The 21,917-nt window shown below is 37.4% G+C and overlaps 1 protein-coding gene across 7 annotated transcripts in view; it reads right to left on the bottom strand.

Annotated features, from left to right (window-relative positions):
* Positions 1-21,917, bottom strand: part of LOC144240460 (uncharacterized) — a 37,491-nt gene that overhangs the window by 11,462 nt on the left and 4,112 nt on the right. For all 7 annotated transcript variants that reach the window (XM_077774801.1, XM_077774805.1, XM_077774808.1 and 4 more), the window contains 4 exons: positions 20,510-20,580; positions 16,181-16,277; positions 13,479-13,580; positions 4,113-4,271 (listed from right to left, as the gene is read on the bottom strand). In XM_077774801.1, coding sequence (XP_077630927.1) covers positions 4,113-4,271; positions 13,479-13,580; positions 16,181-16,277; positions 20,510-20,580 — 429 coding nt within the window. The remainder of the gene's footprint in view (positions 1-4,112; positions 4,272-13,478; positions 13,581-16,180; positions 16,278-20,509; positions 20,581-21,917) is intronic.

The raw sequence follows: 21,917 nt of genomic DNA, 5'->3' as shown, positions 1-21,917 counted from the left end.
AGAGAGAAAGGGAGACACAGAATCTGAAACAGGCTCCAGGCTCTGAGCTGTCAGCACAGAGCCCAATGCAGGGCTCGAACTTGTAAATCATTAGATCATGACCTGAGCTGAAGTTAGACGTTCAACTGACAAAGCCACCCAGGTGCCCCTAATTTATTTCTATAAAAAACAAAGGCCCTGATCAAATATGGCAAAATATTAGGTCAAGTAGACTGATGATTACAAGGGTATTAGATGTAATATTCTCAAAACTTTATCATATGCTTGAAATAAATTTTCATACTAAAGTAGTTTTGATCCCCAAATATGGCCTCTGATCACATAGCATTTAAATATTATACATGCTTCCTAATGTAACAGAATGAGGCAATATTGATTGTGGGCTTTTATGACTGCCATTTCAAAGGCTTTGTAAGAATGTAATGCTATCAGTTCTCTACTGTTTGGCTGTTACACTTTATCCATCTATTGTGACACTTAACCCACATTTAATATTGGAGTTAAGTTTGTACAAATCTGTCTCCCGTAGTAGGTTAAACTATGGCAAACATCTTATTTTATTATTTTATTTCTGAAGATGACCAACATATTATTTTGTACATATTAGTCTCCTGAAGAACATTTATTAATGAATATTGAATGAATCTAAATGGCTTGGACATTTATTTGAGCTCTTGTGTTATAACTCTCATAAAATACAAATGTAATCTTAGACAATTATTTACTTTATTAATTCTCCTTTGTAGGTTACATAAACTGATGTGACCTTATTTTTTTCCCTGCTATAAAAATGGTGTAAATAAATAGTATTAATTTAACTAACACTGAGGTCTTGTTTGCTAAGGTTATAGATATCTATTCATCATTATATTCGTAGTTATTCATATAGAGCCTGGCAGACAGTAGATCCTCAAAATATATTTGTTGAATGAATCAGTGAACAAAAAAGATTCAGGGATGGCAGAGATGAGAGAGTGATAAGCTCAGTTTGGGCAATGAGGAGATAGATGACCCTTGAACTGGGTCTTGAGTAGAAGTTTTCTAGGGCAAAGAAGAAGGGGAACAATGTGTATAAAGGTGTGAAATAATGCAACGTGTAATTTGGAGGACTACAAATAGTTGGCATAGTATTTTTTGAGATTTATAAATTGCAAGACTGTGGTCTCTTGGTGATGTGACTAGAGATATGGTCAGAAGAAAGCTCATCATGTTAGGGAGGTTGGACTCTGTGCTGTGTGGACAAAGGCACACCGCGGTGGGGGAGAGGGGTGTAAGAAGGCTATAGATAATGCTCATACTTGCATTTTCCTTTGTCTTATTAAAAATTTTTTTACTGCTGAAGTATAGTTGACATGCAGTGTTAGATTAGTTTCAGGTATACAACATAGTGATTCCACAACTGTGTACATTATTCAGTGCTCCTCATGATAAGTGCAGCCACCATCAATCACAGTATGACACTATTAAAATGTTATTGATGTATTTCTTATGCTGTACTTTTCATCTCTGTGACTTATAAATGCAAGTTTGTGCCTCTTAATCACCTTCACCTAGTTTGCGCATTCCTCCCAAACCCTCCCCTCTGGCAATTACCAGTTTCTTCTTTGTATTTATGAGTCTGTTTCTGTTTTGTTTGTTCATCTGATTTGTTTTGTACGTTCTACATATAAGCTATAGTAGGCAAAACAGTATGGCATTGGCACAAAAATAGACATATAGATCAACAGAACAGGATAGAGAGTCCAGAAATAAACCCAGCTTATGTGGTCAATTAATCTATGACAAAGAAAGCACAAATATAGGAAAGGATGGTCTCCAATAGTGTTGGGAAAACTGGGCAGCCACATTCAAAAGAATAAAACTGGGCACCTAGGTTAAGCATTGGCTCTTGATTTCCATTCGGGTCATGATCCTAGGGTTGTAGGATCAAGCCCCATGTTGGGCTCCACACTGAGCATAGGACCTGCTTAAGATTCTCTCTCTCTCTCTCTCTCTCTCTCTCTCCCTCCCCTTCTGCCCCTCTCCCTCACTCAGGCTCTCTCTCTCTAAAATTAAAAGAAAAAATTTGAAAGAAGAATGAAACTGAACAACTTTCTTACACCATACATTCAAAATGGCTCAATGTGACACTGGAAACCGTAAAACTTAAATATAGGCAATAATTTCTTGGACATTGGTTTTAGCAACCTATTTATGGATATGTCTCCTTAGGCAAGGAAAACAAAAGCAAATATAAACTATTGGAACTATGCCAAAATAAAAAGGCTTTTGCACAGGAAAGGAAACCATCATACTTGCATTTTTAAAGAATGTTCTAGTTCCAGTGTGGAGGATGACTGGATTAGAACAGAACTATCTGGGAGAACAATTAAATTCAGGGATTACCATAGTTACACAAGAGATAACAGAGCTTGGAGTGGCACTAGAATGGGTAGAAGGTGGAATATAGCCATTTTGTATAGTATTATCCAGCAAAGAAAAGGAATAAAATATTAACAACATGAATATCAAAACATAACTAAGTCAAGAAGTCAAACACAATATGCATTGTATAATTTTGTTTATATGAAATTCTAGAAAAGGCAACACTATAGTGACAGAAAGCAGATCAATGGTAGGCTGGGATCAGGGGTGGGGGAAAGAGTCAACTGCAGAGGGCATGAGGAAGGTTTTAAGATGAAAGGGCTATTCTGTAACTTGACTGTGGTTACACTATTGTACACAAATACTACAATTCATCAAACTCTATAGTTATTATTTTATGTAAGTAATATCTTCATTAATTTAAAAGTGAAAAAATGAGGCCATGAACGCAAAAAAATTTAGGAAGTAGCATCAATAGAACTTAGTGAGTAAAAATATAAGTGCATATTTGGTTTACCTGGTGGCCATGTTTCTAGAAAAGATATGTAAAAATAAAAATTAAAATGCTCTGAAGTAGTTATTGCTTTAAAACTATTTCTTGTTTGAGAGAGAGAGCACAAGCAGGGGAGAGGGGCATAGGGAGGGCGAGAATCCCAAGCAGTCTCCATGCTGAGTGTGGAGCTGGACATGGGGCTTGATCCCATGACCCTGGGATCATGACCTGAGCTGAAATCAAGAGTTGGATGCTTAAGCAACGGAGCCACCCTGGTGCCTCAAAACTATTTTCTAAAATTTCACCTTAAATTTATTTACTTATTTTGAGAGAGAGAGAGAGAGAGGGAGAGGGTGAGAGAGAGGGAGAGGGAGGTGGGAGGGGGAGGAAGCACAAGTGGGTTAAGGGCAGAGAGAAGTAGAGACAGAATCAAAAGCAGGCTCAACACCATCAGTGCAGATCCTGATGTGGGGCTTGAACTCACAAACTGTGAGATCATGAGTCAGATGCTTAATGGACTGTGCCACCCAGGCGTCCCACCCAAAACTATCTTCTAATAGAAAAACTTGAACACATACAAAAATTGACAGAATGGTATAATGAAACCCTATATACTCAATATCTAGTTTTAACAATTATCAACCTATGGCTAATTCTGTTTTATTTATACCTCATTTTACTCCCCTACTCCTCAACTATTCTGAAGCTGACCTCAGACATCATATAAATTCATTCAAAATATTTTAATATGTATTTCTAATAAGTAATGACTTTTTAAAAAAATAACCATAATACCATTATCACAGCTAAAAACTAATAATATTCCTTACTGTCATATCCAGAGTTCAAATATCTATTTATTCATGAAGTTGTAAATTTTCATTTTTAGAGTTTGTTTGAATCAAATTTCAAATAAAGACCACACATTGCAAATGATACACCTTCTAAATCCATTTTTTGGTAAGTTCTCCCTCTTTTTTTCCTTTTGCAATTTATTTGTTGACTAATCTGTGTGATTTTTTAATGTGAGAAATACATGTTATGCAAATAAGTATCTCTTACTTTAATGGGTTTTACATTTTCATTGTTTTATAATTAAAAAATATTTTAGTTGCATTCCACTAAGTTTTTGATAAACCCATAGTTTGGTGACATAGGATTATCTCATAGTATTCCTGGTACATATTTCCTTTTGGCCATCTGTCTCAAGTCTTAGAGCGTTGTTTGGATATCAAGACAGGTGAGCATCACTTACAGTTGTTTGGAGATCATCATTTCTATCAGTGAAGACATTCAATCTTTCTTCAGTTTCCAAAATTTCATCAATATTTTTGGACATAATATTTTTTACATCAGTTACTTGGCTCCTGAGTGTAGATATCGAGCTATCACCTTGATTTTTATTGTATTTCATCTATATAGAAGTGAAATATAATACAAATATTATTTTCTATAAATGAAATCTATGATAATATATTGTACAAATTACAACAAAACTGTCAAAGGCGCATTTCAATTGTATTTTAGCATAAGGAATCAACTAAGTTTCAAATTATCCCACCTTAATCTTGCTAAAAAAGAGGGAAGGGTGGATGGAAGAGTGATATTTCAATATATTCAATCAGTGGTGGAAGTTGTTTTTAAAATTTAAGTTGTTTATTTATATATTTATATAGACTTAAAAAATTGTTTTTAAAAAATCTTTATTTATTTTTGAGAGTGAGACAGAGAGCGTCAGTCAGCGTGTGAGCAGGGAAGAGGCAGACACAGAATCTGAAACAGGCTCCAGACTCCGAGCTGTCAGCACAGAGCCTGATGCAGGGCTCAAACCCACAAACTGTGAGATCATGACCTGAGCTGAAGTTGGACGCTTAGCTGACTGAGCCACCCAGGCACCCCTATTTACATGGACTTTTAAAGAGAAGTTTTAGGGGTGCTTGGGTGGCTCAGTCGGTTAAGTGCCTGACTTCTGCTCAGGTCATGATCTTGTGGTTGGTGAGTCTGACCCCGAGTCAGGCTCTATGCTGACAGCTTGGAGCCTGGAGCCTGTTTGGATTCTGTGTCTCCCTCTCTCTTCCCCTCCCCAGTCATGCTCTGTCTCCCCCTCTCTCTCAAAAATAAACATTAAATTAAAAAAAATAAATAGAAGTTTTAGAGTCATAGTAAAATTGTGTGGGAAGTACAGAGTTCTCACATACTTCTCACCCCTCCTGGCACCCCTCTCTCTCCTCAAAGCTCCCTATCAACAACCTGCACTAGAGTGGTACATTTGCTACAATGGATGACCCTACACTGATGTATCATTATCACCCAAAGTCCATAGTTTGCATTAGGTTTCACTGTTGGTATTGTACACTCACTTGGTTTGGACAAATGTACACTGACACATATTCACCATAATATAAGATCATACACAACATTTCCACTGCCCTTGAATTCTTGTGTCCCACCTATTCATGCCTCCCTTCACCCTAAGCCCTGGCAACAACTGGTCTTTTTTACTGTCTCCATAGCTTTGCCTTTTCCAGAATGTCATATAGTTGGAACCAAGTATTGGCTTTTCATGTTTACTTTCACTTAGTACTATGTAATTTTTTAAAAATTCATTTATAAGGGGCGCCTGGGTGGCTTAGTCGGTTAAGCGTCCGACTTTCGCTTAGGTCATGATCTCGCGGTTCGTGGGTTCGAGCCCCGCGTCGGGCTCTGTGCTGACTGCCAGCTCAGAGCCTGGAGCCTGTTTCAGAGTCTGTGACTCCCTCTCTCTCTGACCCTCCCCTGCTCATGCTGTCTCTCTCTCTCCTAGAAACGAATAAAACATTAAAAAAAAATTCATTTATTTATTTTGAGACAGAGACAGCTCGAGTTGGGGAGGGGCAGAGGGACAGGGAGACAATCCCAGGTAGACTCTGCACTGTCAGCACGGAGCCTGATGTGGGCCTCCACTAATGAAACGGTGAGATCATGGCCTGAGCCAAAACCAAGAATTGGACGCTTAACTGAGTCACCCAGGTGCCCTTCACTTAGTAATACGTATTTAAGTTTCCCCATATCTTTTCACGGTTTGATTGCTCTTAGTGCTGAGTAATAGTCAATTGTCTGGATGTACCACAGTTTATTTATCCATTTACCTTCGGAAAGATATCTTGGTTGCTTCCATGTTTTGGCAATTATCAATAAAGCTGCCATAAAATCTGTATGAATGTTTCTGTGTGGATATAACTTTTCAACTTATGTAAATAACAAAGGTGCGATTGTTGGGTCATACGGTAAGAGTATGTTTAGTTTTGTAAGAAACTGCCACACTGTCTTCCAAAGTGACTGTCCCATTTTGCGTTCCCATCGGTAGTGAAGAAGAGTTCCTATTGTTCCACCTCCTTGTCAGCATTAGGCGTTGTCAGTGTTCTGAATTTTGGCCTTTCTATTTAAAAAATTATTTTTTATTTATTAAATTTTTAAAAAATGTTTAGTTTTGAGAGAGATAGAGAGACAGAGTGCAAGTGGAGGAGAGGCAGAGAGAGAGGGAGACACAGAATCTGAAGCAGAGTCCAGGCTCTGAGCTGTCAGCATAGGGCCCAATTCAGGGCTCAAACTCACAAACCATGAGATCACAACCTTAGCTGAAGTTGGAAGCTTAACCAACTGAGCTACCCAAAGTGTTTATTTTTTAAGTAATTTCTACAACCAACATAGGGCTTGAACGCACAATCCTGAGATCAAGAGTCACATCTTCTACTGACTGAGCCAGCCAGACACTCCTTTAGCTCCCCTCTCCCCCCGCCTTTTTTCTTTTTTGAGAGAGAGAGAGAGAGAGAGCTATGCGCAAGTGAGAGTGGGGGGAAAGGGCAGAGGGAGAGGGAGATGAAAAGAGAGAATCCTAAGCAGGCTCCGTGCCCAGTGTGAAGCCCGACTCAGGGCTCCATCTTACAACTGTGAGACCATGACCTGAGCCAAAATCAAGAGTTGGACACTTAACTGACTGAGCCACTCAGGTGACTCTGGCCCATTTTTAAATCAGGTTGTTTATTTTGTTGAGTTTTCAGAGTTCTTTGTGTATTTTTGGACAACAGATGTGTCTTTTGCAAATATCCAGTCCGTGTCTTGTCTTCTCATTCTCTTGATAATTTTTTGATTCAACCTGACAATCTCTGTCTTTTCATTGGTGTATTTAGACCATTAACTTTATTATTATTATTATTATTATTATATAGTTTATTGTCAAGTTAGCTAACAACATACAGTGTATACAGTGTGCTCTTAGCTTCAGGAGTAGATTCCTGTGATGAATCTCCTGTGATGTATGTTGATACATACAACACCCAGTGCTCATCCCAACAAGTCCCCTCCTCAATGTCAATCACCCATTTTCACCACCCCCCCCATCAACCCTCAGTTCTCTTTATTTAAGAATCTCTTATGGTTTGACTCCCTCCCTGTTTGTAACCATTTTTTTTCCTTCCCTTCCCCCATGGTCTTCTGCTAAGTTTCTCAAGATCCACATGTGAGTGAAAACATGATATTTGTCTTTCTCTGACTGACTTATTTCACTTAGCATGATACCCTTCTGTTCCATCCATGTTGTTGCAAGTGCAAGATTTCATCCTTTCCCTTGCTAAGTAGTATTCCCGTGTGTGTGTGTGTGTGTGTGTGTGTGTACACATATATATCTTCTTTATCCATTCAGCAGTCGATGGACATTGCTTTTTTCATAATTTGGCTATTGTTGATAGCACTGCTATAAACACTGGGGTACATGTGCCCCTATGAATCAGCACTCCTGTATCCTTTGGATAAATTCCTAATAGTGCTATTGTTGGGTCATAGGGTAATTCCATTCTTAAGTTTTTGAGGAACCTCCCCACGGTTTTCCAGAGCAGCTGCACCAGTTTGCAGGTTCCCATTTCTCCACATCCTTGCCAACATCTGTTGTTTCCTGAGTTAATTTTAGCCACTCTGACCGATGTGAGGTAGTATCTCAATGTGGTTTTGATTTATATTTTTCTGGTGATGAGCGATGTCGAGCATCTTTTCATGTGTCTGTTAACCCTCTGGATGTTTTCTTTGGAAAAGTTAGACCATTAACGCTAAAAATTATTGATATAGTTGGACTAATATCTACCATATTTGTTACTGTTTTCCATTCATTGTTCCTGTCCTTTGCTCCTATTTTATGTCTTCCACTTTATCCATATTACAAAAATGATCATTACAATATAGTGTTATATATAAAAAGCTGCAGCTGCACAACAATATTAAATAATAACTTACTGAACACTTAATCTGTGCCAGGTTCTGTTTTAAACACTTCACACATATTAACTCATTTAATTCCAAAACCACCATATAGAGTAGTACTTTCATCATCTTTTATTTTCTAAAGAAGAAAAGAAAGACTGAGAGAAATTATTAAGGTACCCAATGTTACATGGCTAGAGGCAAAACAAGGATTCAGACTCAAGTTCCAGAGATTACGCCTTTACCCATTGTATTAATGACCTTAGTTTTGTGAATTTAAAATGTGTGTATAAACTTATGTTATATATATTATAAACATATATAATGTCTATAAGGTGTGTTTACATACATGTGCATATATTCATATTTATGCATATTTATATACATAAATAATTCTGGACGATTGTACACTAAGCTGTAAGAGTGCTCACCTCAGGGGGTTTGATAGAGATTGTAGGAGATATTCATATTTTGCTTCATATAGTTTTACATTATTTTACTTTACTAATTCGCATTAGTTTTTAAATAAAAAAAAACCCTGCTTGTTGGCAAGTGATCAAATCCACCTTAAACAGAACTCTGATCTTGCTGCTTACTGGACCATGCAACTTACAATTGATGTTCTGTGAGGAGCTCACTAGGTAAATGTAGAAAAGAGGATGCTGCTAGTTGAAGGGTGTCCCCCCAAAAGATATGTTCAATTCCTAACTCCAGAAACCTGGGAGTGTTACTTTATCTGGAAATAAGGTCTTTGCAGATATAATTGCAAAGATGAGTGGTTAACTTTTTATTTTTCTTTTGTTCCTTTTTTCTTTCTCTCCTTTTAAAACGGCTTAAGCTTTTTTCACCTAAGATAATCATTTAAGTTTTGTTAAGATAATATATTTATAGTCCATTCATTGGCATTTGGGTTATTTATATATATTTACATATATAATATACACACACATAGATATATACACACATATATATTTAAATCTCTCAAAACCATTTTTATTTTGTTAATTCTAGTATAAGAAATTCAACAACTTTTATAAATTTTCTACAGATTTAATACTTAGCAGGTTAGCTTATAAATTTCTTCGATGTCAGATGTGTTAACTGCTTAAAATATGCATATTTTCATATGGTAGCTAGTTTTCAGGGAGCTGTCAATAATATATTTTGGCTGGGTAGAATATGCAGAATTCTTCATAAGAAAATTTATGAATTTAATATAAAAGCACCTATCCTTAATTATGTTTTAGGCATTGTGGTGGACACACCCTATGGTGACCCCCAACATATCACATCCTTGTAAACCACCCCTCCCTGCCCCCAAGTATGACTTGCTTCTAATTAAGAGAAGCAAAGGTCCTGGGATGTCATTCCGGAGATTATGTCACATTATATAATATTTAGTAGACTGGAGTGAGATTTCTCGGTTGGCCTTGAGAGGCAGGCAGCCATATTGAGGACAGCAACGTGGCAAGGAACTGTTACCATCAGTTTCTAGGACCTGAGGGTGTCCCCTGGTCAATAGCTAGTAAAAAGCTGCATTCCTGGCACAGCTACAAGGAAATGAATTTTGCAACAGGCTCTGAATGAGTTTGGAAGCCAAATCCTCCCCAGAGCTCCCAGACGAGAACACAGCCTGGCTAACACGCTCACTGCAAGTTTGTGTGAGACCCTGAGGAGAACCTGTTAAGTCCTGCCTGGATTCCTTACCCTCAGGACCTGGGAGATAATAAAGGTGTGCTGTTTTAGGCTGCGGATTTGTACTGATTTGTTAGATACATAATTAGAAAACTAAAACAGGTATACTGAGAATATTTTGTTATGGAAAAGTTCATGTACAGAGTGAACGGTATAACCAATCCCTATGCACCCATCACCTAGTGTGGACACATGGCCAATCTCGTTTCAGCTATACTACTACCGATTACCTCTTCCCCAAATGTTATTGTTTTAAAGCACATCCCAGACATTCTATCATTTTAATCTGTAAATGCTTCAATTTGTAACTAAAAGATACAGCCTCATTTTTCTTAAAAATAAAACTACAACATCATTATCACATCTACAAAAATTCTTTAATATCATCAAACATTCAGTTTGTACACAAATTTATTTAAAAAAACCATAGCTGCTTTGTTTTTTAACATTTGTTTTGTCAATCTAGGGTCCAAAGTCCACATTTAGTTGATACATGTAAGTTTCTTTTAATCTATGAGTTCTCCTTAACTTTTTCTCCACTGCAATTTATTTGTTGAAGAAATTTGATTATTTGTCTTGTAGAGTTTCTCATATTCTGGATTTTGCTGATTGGGATTGCTGTGTATCATTGAATGTGGTCGCTGATCTCTCTATTTCCTTAAACCTATTCAGGCTTGGTCCCATTCTGGTTTGATGTTTTGGGCAAGCCTACTTCATTTTTTTATTAAAAAATNACAGGCTCCCGGCTCTGAGCTGGCTGTCAGCACAGAGCCCGACATAGGGCTTGAACCCATGAACTGTGAGATCATGACCTGAGCTGAAGTCAGACACTTAACCAAGTGAGCCACCCAGGTGCCCCTGGGAAAGGCTACTTCAGATGTGTGCTATATACTATTCATGGTCTGACATCTAGAAACATAACTGATGACTGATTGTCTCCCTTATTGTGACCTTAGGAATAATCAGTGGGCTTGGGTGTTTTGAGTGTGATTCATTTATTATGAATTTCCCCATCAGCATTTCACCTAATTTTTTTAGTCATCAGTGATGACTGCCTAGATCTATTATTACATTAGGGATTGTAAAATAGTGAAATTTACTACCTCTTCTTTATTAGCTGGAGTACTTCTATGTTTGGTGTATATAAAGACCAAAAAAACCTTTTCCCTATCAACTATTTGTTTTCTTTGAGGTATAGTTCATATAGGAAAGTCAGAATAAATGGTTGAGTCTTTTATTTATTGGTTTTTGGAGTGATGAGGTGGATCCTTAGAATCTTCAAGAGTTGATTGACGAGGGATTTTTTTTGCCTTTTGATAGTATCTAGGAACTCACAGAGTTTTAACATATTTGATGTGTTACAGTCCACTGCAGTTATTATTCTTTTTGATGTTCAAGTTATTCCATTACTGACAAGTGTTAGCTGCTTCAAGGTGGCTCCCAAAGTCTTTTGACATGAGTACAGTGAAGTTTGATAGGTTCCTTGTTTCTGGTATGACAAAATGGTTCTGGCTTATATGTTTCCTGCCTGATATCTGCAATCAGGTCTCATTCCTTTTAGTGGAAAGTGGTATTTAGAGACAATAATCTAGATGCTAAGGAGGCACACTGCTACTGGGTAGGTCATTATTTCTGGTGCTTTTCAATAGACAGCCTAGGAAATATTTTTATTTTTTAAGATGTTTATTTATTTTGAGAGAGAGAAAGTTAGGGAGAAGCCGAGAGAAGAGGGAGAGAGAGAATCCCAAATCATGAGGGGTCCGATCTTACAAACTGCCAGATCATGCCCTGAACTGAAATTAAAAGTTGGTCACTCAACTGACTGAGCCACCGAGGTGTTCCATTATATGTTTTTAAAAAGAGAAAATATATTGGGGCGGCTGGGTGGTTCAGTCGGTTGAGCATCTGACTATGGCTCAGGTCATCATCTCACAGTCTGTGAGTTTGAGCCCCATGTCAGGCTTTGTGCTGACAGCTTAGAGCCTGGAATCTGCTTTAAATTCTGTGTCTCCCTCTCTGTCTGCCCCTCCCTTGCTCATGCTCTGTCTCTCTCTCTGTCTCAAAAATAAACATTAAAAAAATATTAAAAAAATATATATCATGTGATATGTAATGATACATCATTATGTATATATTTTAAATGTATCATATGATATATTTTCAGTGAAAAAAGTTTAAATATGTAACATTCAATTAAAATTTTCAATACTTAATTTTCTTTAAATTTGTTTTTAATTTTCAAGTAAAATTTAGGATTATAAGATTTACTCAATTCTTTGACTTTATATTTGCAACTCTTGCTGAAAATCTTGATTCCTAATGACATTAACTTGATTACTCAAAGTAATGTATTTATATAAACCAATTTTAGAAAAGCAACGCCAATGTTATTACTAACAACGGGATACTTGAAAATAAAAACTTTTAATATTTATTTTTTAGTTGTTTTGTCATTAGGGTATATCTCACCGGGAACATTGTCTTTTACGCCATCAACTCAATACACAATTAGGTTTTATGGTGATAAGTCAGAGCCTGAAGCCTTCTTTGGATTATTTTTCCCTCTTTCTATGCCCTTCCCCTGCTCATGCTGTGTCCCTCTCTCTCTCTCAAAAATGAATAAACACTAAAATAATGAAAAAAAAGTAGGTTTTTTTTTTGAGTTTTAGGGATTACTTTTTAATATTAAAAAACTATTATGGTAAGATATACATAACAAAATTTACAATCGTAATTGTAATGATTTTTTAAAATATTTCTTAAGTTTATTTATTTTGAGAGAGAGAGAGAGTGAGCAGGGAGGGGCAGAGAGAGAGGGAGAGAGAATCCCAAGCAGGCTCTGCACTGCCAGCTCAGAGCCCGATGTGGGGCTTGAACTCACGAACCATGAGATCACGACCTGAACAGAAATCAAGAGTTGGATGCTTAACCAACTGAGCCACTCAGGTGCCCCTACAATGGTAATGACTTTTAACTGTACAGTTCAGTGGCATTAAGTATATACACACTGTTGTGCAATTATCACCACCATCCATTTCCAGAACATTTTTCATCTTCCTAAACTGAAACTCTGTACCCATTAAACACCAATTCCTCCTCTTCCTTTTCCCCCAGGCTCTGGCAACCATCATTCTACCTTTTGTCTCTACAAATCTGACTTTAGGTACCTTATATAAACGGAATAGCACAGTATTTGTCCTCTTGTGACTCTCTTATTTCACTCTGGGGACTATTTTTTAAATATTTAATTTAATAGTATTCTATAATTATGTAAAATATTTACATGGTTCCAAAGTCAAATTTGTTGAACAAGTTTCATTCAGAAAGGCCTTGTTTCTATTCCTGCCCCTTATCCCTATGTAGGCAACCATTAACATGGCTTTGATTTATCCTTTTCTTGCCCCCGACCCCCCTTTTTTGTTTTTTACTATAAGCAAACAAATATATATACTTGTATTTACTCCCTCTTTCTTAAATGGCTGCATATAAGAATGTAAACAAATAATAGTATACCGTATATACTTTCTCTATCTTGCTTTATTCACGTAACAATATATTGAGGATATCATTCCTTATCATTATATAAGAATAGAAGTCCTCAGTTCTCACTCATCATTACAGCTCTTATCTCCTAATCCAAACTGATTTTTCAGCTGCCATACAATGTTTAGGAGTACAGTTGGAGGTTACATACCATATACTTCCCTAATACTTGTTGAAAATCTGCAGCAACTGCATTTGAAGGAGAAAAATGTTCTTGCGACATCAAAGGATTTCTCAGAAAAGTGTCGCTAACCTAGGGACATTAATGGAAATATTTAACCTATACAGATAATTTCCACTGGAGAATTACAGAGCAAATGTTTACTTGAAGCAACATCTGGCAGAAATGTGAAATAAAAGAATATTGTATTTCCACAGTGTCTCTGGCTTTTTGGTGGCAGAGTGTCCTTTCTAATTAAAGAAACAGTATTTATGAGAACTGTGCTTGCCCAGTGCTCTCCACTGCTGCAGTACAGACCACAATCTCACATAGTCAGACTGCAGATAGCACTTGGAGTCTTTGGTGTGTCTGAGGACTTGAGGGGAAGAGCAGATGTTCACCTCTGGGAGACGAAAAAGATGGGAGTCCATGGTATATTCTAAATAAGCGTTTTTCATTTGCCTTCCTGCTCTTACCCTCAAAATCCATTCAACGAAAACGAATCAATCCCAACTGTCATGATACTATCATTCAAACCCTTCTGGTTGTTATAGGACATTTCAAAGTCTCAAGAAGGAATTATTTCAATTGTTTGTACTCGATGTTGTATTCCCCTGAAGTAGTGGCAAAATTTATGTGGTTGGCAATTCAGGATCATCTGGTTTTGGAAAGGTGGTAAAGTTGGGATGTTTTGTCACAGTAGCAGAGAAAGAGAAAAATTAGAGTATAGTCAGTTAAATGGCTAACAATGTTTAGCATCCAGACTCTAGTGATTGTCAAGGCATATCTGAAGAATGAATTACAATATCAGTTCTTAAATCCTTGATTCTATATGTGGTACAGTTTGAGTTGTGTTAAAGCAAGATGGTACACTAAGCAAATCAAATATATGCATCATTCATGAATATGAATAACAATAAAAATGAAATAATTAGTAACTAGTATAACGGACTAATTTTTCCATTGGTTTTTTTATTAAAACATTATTCTGAATTAAGAATTTGTGCATAAAACTAAAGATTAGTATCATTTACTTTTTTTTTTTTTTAAATGTTTTATTTATTTCTAGGAGAGAGAGAGAGAGACAGCGTGAGCAGGGGAGGGTCAGAGAGAGAGAGGGAGTCACAGACTGAAACAGGCTCCAGGCTCTGAGCTGGCTGTCAGCACAGAGCCTGACGCGGGGCTCGAACCCACGAACCGCGAGATCATGACCCAAGCGAAAGTCGGACGCTTAACCGACTAAGCCACCCAGGCGCCCCATACTTTTTTAAAGTTTATTTTATTTGAGAGAGAGCACGAGAGAGCGAGCAAGCTGGGGAGCGGCAGAGAGAGAGAGGGAGAGAGAGAATTCGAAGCAGTCTTCCTCACTGTCAGCATGAGCCTGACACAGGGTTTGATCTCACAAACAGTGAGATCATGACCTGAGTCAAAATCAATAGTTGGATGCTTAACTGACTGAGCCTTCCAGGCACCCTTGTATCTTTTACTTTTTTTTTTTTAAATGTTTTATTTATTTCTGAGAGAGAGAGAGAGAGAGAGAGAGAGAGAGACAGCGTGAGCAGGGGAGGGTCAGAGAGAGAGGGAGATACAGAATCTGGAAGAGGCTCCAGGCTCTGAGCTAGCGGTCAGCAGAGAGCCTGACGCGGGGCTTGAACTCACGAACCGTGAGATCATGACCTGAGCCGAAGCTGGACGCTTAACCGACTGAGCCACCCAGGTACCCCTCTTTTACTTTTAAAAATAAGGGAAAAAACTTACTATCTGGGCTCTAAGTTACTAGAATAATGGATTAGCCTTATTCTGTCTCTGAGACTGGCTTTTACAAGTCTCCTTGGTTCTGGTTGGAGATCAAACTTGAGGTGATAATCAGCAACAGGTGATGTCTATTGAGAAGGCTAATTAACCTTTAAGAAATTTATAAAATCTCATGAATGTATATAAGTACATATACCTAAATATTTACCATATTTTATATTTGCTGACAATTTTCAGGAAAAACTTTCCCTAAAGATAGTATGTCTTGGGGCACCTGGGTGGCTCAATCAGTGAAGTGTTTGACTTCTGCTCAGGTCATGATCTTCCGGTTGGTGAGTTCAAGCCCCATGTCGTGCTCTGTACTAACAGCTCAGTCTGGAGCCTGCTTCAGATTCTGTGTCTCCCTCTCTCTCTGCCCCTCTCCTGCTTGTTCGCTCTCTCTCTCAAAAATAAATAAACATTAAAAGAAGTTTTTTTTAGAAAAAAGATAGTATGTCTTGATTAAAGAATTTTTTCTTTTCATTTAACTTCTATAATTGATTCATATTTTCAACCAGAAGTGTCTTGTATACAATTATTTGTAAGTACACATGCTATTGACAAGGTATATTAAATATTAGTAAAGTTTAATTTCTTTTATTTTTAAAGTACAAGATAAACACAAGGAGAGAGTCTAATAGATCTGTGTAGATAGTCTTTGAAGACCTCGCTTTAGGGCCCTGTGGAAACAGGGCAGATGACGGATACGGGTAAGAAATATCTGAAGGTGAAAAAAAAAAAAAAGAGAAATCTCTGAAGGTCATTAATAGCTTTGATTTATAGACAGATCAGTGATCTGCTTTTGGTTAGTAACATTATTACTAAGACAGTATAAAACAGAGACCTCATAATTTCAATAACTGAAAAAAATCCTTAAAGGAGTGTAAGAAGTTACTTACATTTTTAAGAAATGCAGATGGTGTTATAGTATCCAAGGCATTGTCTGTGGCACATAGGTAAGTGATGCCATCAATAAAGAGAGTATGGTAGACAAAGCTTTGAAAAGAACACATTCATTTACATGATAACACTGAAGAAATTAAGTATCCTCATAAAGAACATCATTTTGTTTTCAAGCTCTCATTAGTAGTATACAAGCTATATAGATAACTTTTTACAATAAGAATTAGACAATCTTTCATATATGTGAAAAATTAAATTATATTAAATAGAGACTATAAAATTTGAATATGTATTTAATATTGTATCAGTAAAAATGAAATACAATAAAGAGAAAACTCTATATTTAAAATGGCTTTGATTTAAAAAAAATTTTTTAATGTTTATTTTTGAGGTGGGGGGGGAGACAGAGCACGAGAGGGGGAAGGGCAGCGAGAGAGGAAGACAGAGAATCTGAAGCGGGCTCCAGGCTCTGAGCTGTCAGCACAGAGCCTGAAGTGGGCTCGAATTCATGAACCATGAGATCATGCTCAACCGGCCAAGCCACCCAGGCGCTCCTAAAATGGCTTTGATAGAATCGCTCATTCTAAGACTGAATCAAGATTCTCATCTTGATCAAATAGAAAATGCTATGTTCGCTCATTTTTACTATCCCTCTATCTTTAGGTAGACTTAATTTTGGCACTTCTTGGCTTTCTATTGGGATAGATTAGAATTTAAAAGTTGTAGCCATTTGCAACTACGTGGATAGAACTAGAGGGTATTATGGTAAGTGAAATTAGTTGAAGAAAGACAAATATCATATGACTTCACTCATATGAGGACTTTAAGATACAAAACAGATAAACATAAGGGAAGGGAAGCAAAAATAATATAAAAACAGGGAGGGGGAGAAATCATAAGAGACTCTTAAATATGGAGAACACACAGAGGGTTGCTGGAGGGGTTGAGGGAGGGGGATGGGCTAAATGGGGGAGGGGCTTTAAGGAATCTACTCCTGAAACCACTGTTGTACCCTGTGCTAACTAACTTGGATGTAAATTAAAAAATAAATAAATTATTAACGAAAAAAAGTTGTAAACTGTTAATACTAAATATTCTAAAGAACCAGATGAATTGGGGGGCGGAAATTAAACTCCCCTATAGTATGCAAAAGTATCTGATCTGACCTTTTGTGCCTTCTCAGAGCCACAGACGAGCAAGCTAGAAGACTCTTGGCAAGTGCCTCTATCTTTACTCCCCAACAATGCAGAAAATTTAAGAATATGGCAACAAACACAGCTGCTTGGTGCCTAGACTTTCAGCTAGTCATTTTGAACACTCTATATCCAAATGGTTAACAGGCAACAGACCTGGTCAAATGCTAAATTGGATAGACACAAAAGTGATGAATCTTAGAAACAGGTAGAAAAGATAATCCCAGAGGCAGCGAATGTAAAGTATGCGCCCTTTCAATGTAAATCCTTCATGTCATATCATGAATAGAATATGCTACCTGTATATATATATTTGCTACAGATATTTTGAATGATGACATCGATTGATACACATCATCTCCATTTGGAAAATATTTTTATTTCTAAATGGGGAGGAGTCTTTGTGGAAAAAAAGTTGCTAATTCTATCATCTCTCTGAAAGTTATAGGTATGATTTGAAGTAAATTGATATTGGATATATGGGAGGAGTTATTTTAAATTTATGCTTAGTAAGTTATTGCTGAGTAACATTCAGAAACCATCTTTAGGGGCACCTGGATGGCTCAGTTGGTTAAGCATCTGACTCTTAGCTTCGGCTCAGGTCATGATCTCATGGTTTGTGAGCTGGAGCCCCACGTTAGGCTCTGTGCTGAGACTGTGGAGTGTGCTTGGGATTCTCTTTCTCTCTCTCTGTCCCTTCCCTGCTCGCATGCACACTCTCCCTCTCAAAATAATAATAATAATAATAATAAAGATCACTTGTCTTAAAAAAAAAGAAATCATCTTTAAAAGTTAAAAAACCTTGGGACGTCTGGGTGTCTCAGTAGGTTAAATGTCCGATTTCTGCTCAGAGCATGGTTTCACAGTTTATGAGTTTGAGGCACCCGTGGGGCTCTGTGCTGATAGCTCAGAGCCTGGAGCCTGCTTCAGATTCTGTGGCTCCCTCTCTGCCCCTCCCGCGCTTATACTCTGTCTCTGTGTCTCTATCTCCCTCAAAAACAAATAAACATTGAAAAGAAAAAGAATTTTAAAAGTTAAAAAACCTTCAATACTCGATGTTCAGGATACACTGGTAACTAACAAAAGCGAGATGAGGAAAAGCGGGTATGATGTGCTACCACTTATCTATCATTCTCATGTTCTTCCTTAAGGGAAGTGCACATATATATGCACGTTTCTCTTACACACACAAAAAAAAAGCAAAGAAAAGGAAAATGACAAACTAAGAATTTAGTCAAAATGGTTACCTGTATAGGGGGAGAGGGAGAACAGTGCAGAGAGGAAAGAATGAAAATTAGACTTTTTGAAGGAAACTTGTTTTCTCAAGTTGATTTTGGAATCACATACGAGTTTTCCCTAATTATAAAATGCTATTAAATCAAAGCTTAAGAGAGAAATGCTTAAAAATAAAAAAAACCCACAAAGACCAAAATGAATTTCACTTTGTATCGAGTAACCCAGACGTGAGACGATGGTGGCGTGGTTCCTACAGCAGTGGTGGAGGTGGTCAGATGGTGGACATATGTTTGGAAGGGAAAGGCAACAGGATTTGCAGACGGGCTGGATTTGGATGTCAAAGAGACAAAAGCCAAGAATCAGAAAGGTTTCAGGCCTGAGGAACTGGAAAGGCGATACATGGAAGACTGCTTGGTTTTGGACATAAGTTTGCGATGTCTATCAGGCGTCCGACAGAGATGTGGAATAGGCAGTTGGAGATATGAATCAGGAGTTCAGGAAGAGGTATTCAAAGGATTCAAATTAGAATGCACAATATAGGTAAATAAACTGTAGATGAGAGAAGTGTCTTATTTATTTATTTATTATTTAAAAACTTTTTTTAATGTTTTATTTATTTCTGAGAGAGAGAGAGAGAGAGACAGCGTGAGCAGGGGAGGGTCAGAGAGAGAGAGGGAGACACAGAATCCTAAGCAGGCCCCAGGCTCTGTTAGCACAGAGCTAGCTGTTAGCACAGAGCCCTACGTGGGGCTCGAACCCACAAACTGCAAGATCATGACCTGAGCTAAAGTTGGACGCCCAAACAACTGAGCCACCCAGGCAACCCGAGAAGTGTCTTTTTTGAAATCACACTGGCTAAGAAGTGAAAACAAAACTAGAATATCACCATTTTGCACTCCCCAATCAGTTAATGGCTCTATGGTGCAGGCAAGGAGTGTAAATAGCTGCCAGCATGGCAAAAGGAGACAGAAGCAGACATATGTACCATTTCATAAAAAAACACCTATCGTCTTGGCGAAGGGATCAAGCCTATGGATCCAGTTGCTTGAAACTGAGCAAACTGCATTCTGAATACACAATCAGCAAAGTCAGAGTGTGGGAAACTCTACACTCCACAGGTTCTTCAGTGATAAACTGTAAGGAAAAGAAAGGCAATGGAAAGGGAAAATATAAAGAGATTTAAAAGTTTAGCACCAAAAGAAAAGAGCGGGTAGGATTAGGCGCTCATGTCTGAGGTTGCATATTTAGTTGTGGCAATGAAGAAACAGGTGAGTGATGGCTATAGAAGTTGGAACATTGGTCAGTTTGGGGGAGAGGGAGGAAGCCGTGGATGGGACAGAGCACATGGTGGGGGGGAAGTTGGGGGTGGCTAGCAGTGTAAAGGTTAAAAGAAACCTACTCTTAAAAAAAAAAAAACAATGGTGAATCTAAAAATAATAGATGCTCTCTTATTCCCCACCTGTTCTTCTACTAGCAAAATGTTTTCAAGACTGAGTTAGGCCATACCACGTAATATCCCATGTACAGCTTAGAGTGTTCTTATTAAAGAGTTTTCAAGTGGAAGTTTCCTTTTTTATTACAGAAATATTTTGGGTATACTAAAGAAGTATGAAGAATAAGGTAACAAGAACACTTTAGACCTACTATCTGGTTAGAATGTTACAGATAACATTAATGGCTCATGTATACCCTTCCCCAACTTTGTTTTTCTCCCTTTCCTTTGCAGAGGTAACCACGATCTTGAATCTGGTGTTAATCATTCTCATCTGATCTTATACTTTTACATATAGACATTCTCCCTTCTGAAGGTTCAATCAAGAGCATGTGCAACCAAATTTTTTTTCCTCATGTTATTATTATTATTAAAAAGCAGACCTTTATTAGAATATAACTTACCTTCCCATCTGCATGATGGTCTTTGGCTCAGCTCTAAGAAGCACCAGTCGAAGCACTGTTGCCGCTGCTTCCTAAAAATAAATTATCAGCATTTACTTTGTGGAAGATTGTAGTGCCTTTCATTATTCCACCCCCTACATTTACCAATGTTCTCATTGGTTTATTAAAGAACAAGTGTTCACGAGGAGAACTAATGGGTAGTCATAATGCACAGTGAAAGGCAAGTTATAAAATATTCATTTGAATCTGAAGGAAAATGTTTAAATTACACAAATATACACTGTGTATACTTACACGTGCAAATGCAGTTTGCTTAGAGTTACAGTTTACATATGGCTTTAAGGCTGGGAAGCACTATCTAATCAAGTATCTTTTCAGTGTACTGAAATACGTAAAAATGTTAATGGGTTAAAAGTATTCAGCTCTTATTCTCTGAATATCCTAAGCAGTCTTCTTTCTTTATTTTGATTAAGAGAAATTTTTTCAATATTATTTATTGGTCTCTTTCTATGAAAGAAATAATTGCCAAGATCCTTTATTTATTATCTATTTCTTGTAAGGCTCATTTTCCAGGACGAAAACGTACGCGATGTTAACGATTATCCAGAATATCTTAAATATAGTTAATTGTATGAAGTCCTATTAATTTACTTTAGAAGTTTGAAAGGAACCTGAAAGTTACCTAGGAAGACTTGAATAGTCACATTCCTAATTAACTTTTCCATTTCCACTAAATGACACGTGAAATAAAAACTTCTTGGGAGGGAAAAACTTATTATTAACAGTAGAAAGTAAAACTTGAAATTCTTGGTATTGCCTGAACAATTCAGGCGGTATTTTCCAGGGAAAGGTTTCCTACGAAACACAAAAAAAGTAAGGGAATACATAAATTTCCAGTTACTATATTATCGTCACTGGAACATTCTCCTAGCTTTCACCAAGTGTCCTTTCTAGGTTATATAAACAAGGAAGTCATAGCAAAATCTGAAATAAAGTGAAAGGCAACATGAGGCAGTAACAGGACTGAGAGAGTGGGCTCTAGCTCTTTTTCTGAAATTATTGTGCTGCACATCTTAAGGAAGTGACTTGTCTGGGTCTGTTTCCTCATGTAAAGAATGAAGGAATTGGGCAAGATGCTCTCTAGTATCCTGTCCAGCTCCAAGATCCTATAACAGCAGTGGTTTGATCTCACGATTAAGCTTTGGTAGATAACTAATATTTTTCTAATGAATGTAAAGTATTTGTGACATTACTGTTTAGCACTGAGGAAAGACATGATAGACTGTTCCTTAAAGCTCCTTGTCATCCTTTTTGTTCCCCCGGTCAGCTTTTTGCACAGCAGTCAGGCAAACCTGTAATCCTGTCCTCCAACTGTATACTGTTCCCTTCCACTGTCTTACTTTCCTGC

This window comes from Crocuta crocuta, unplaced genomic scaffold (genome assembly GCF_008692635.1).
Source record: "Crocuta crocuta isolate KB4526 unplaced genomic scaffold, BGI_CrCroc_1.0 scaffold237, whole genome shotgun sequence".
NCBI classification, from domain to species: Eukaryota; Metazoa; Chordata; class Mammalia; order Carnivora; family Hyaenidae; genus Crocuta; species Crocuta crocuta.
This window is presented reverse-complemented; position numbering and strand designations above follow the sequence as displayed.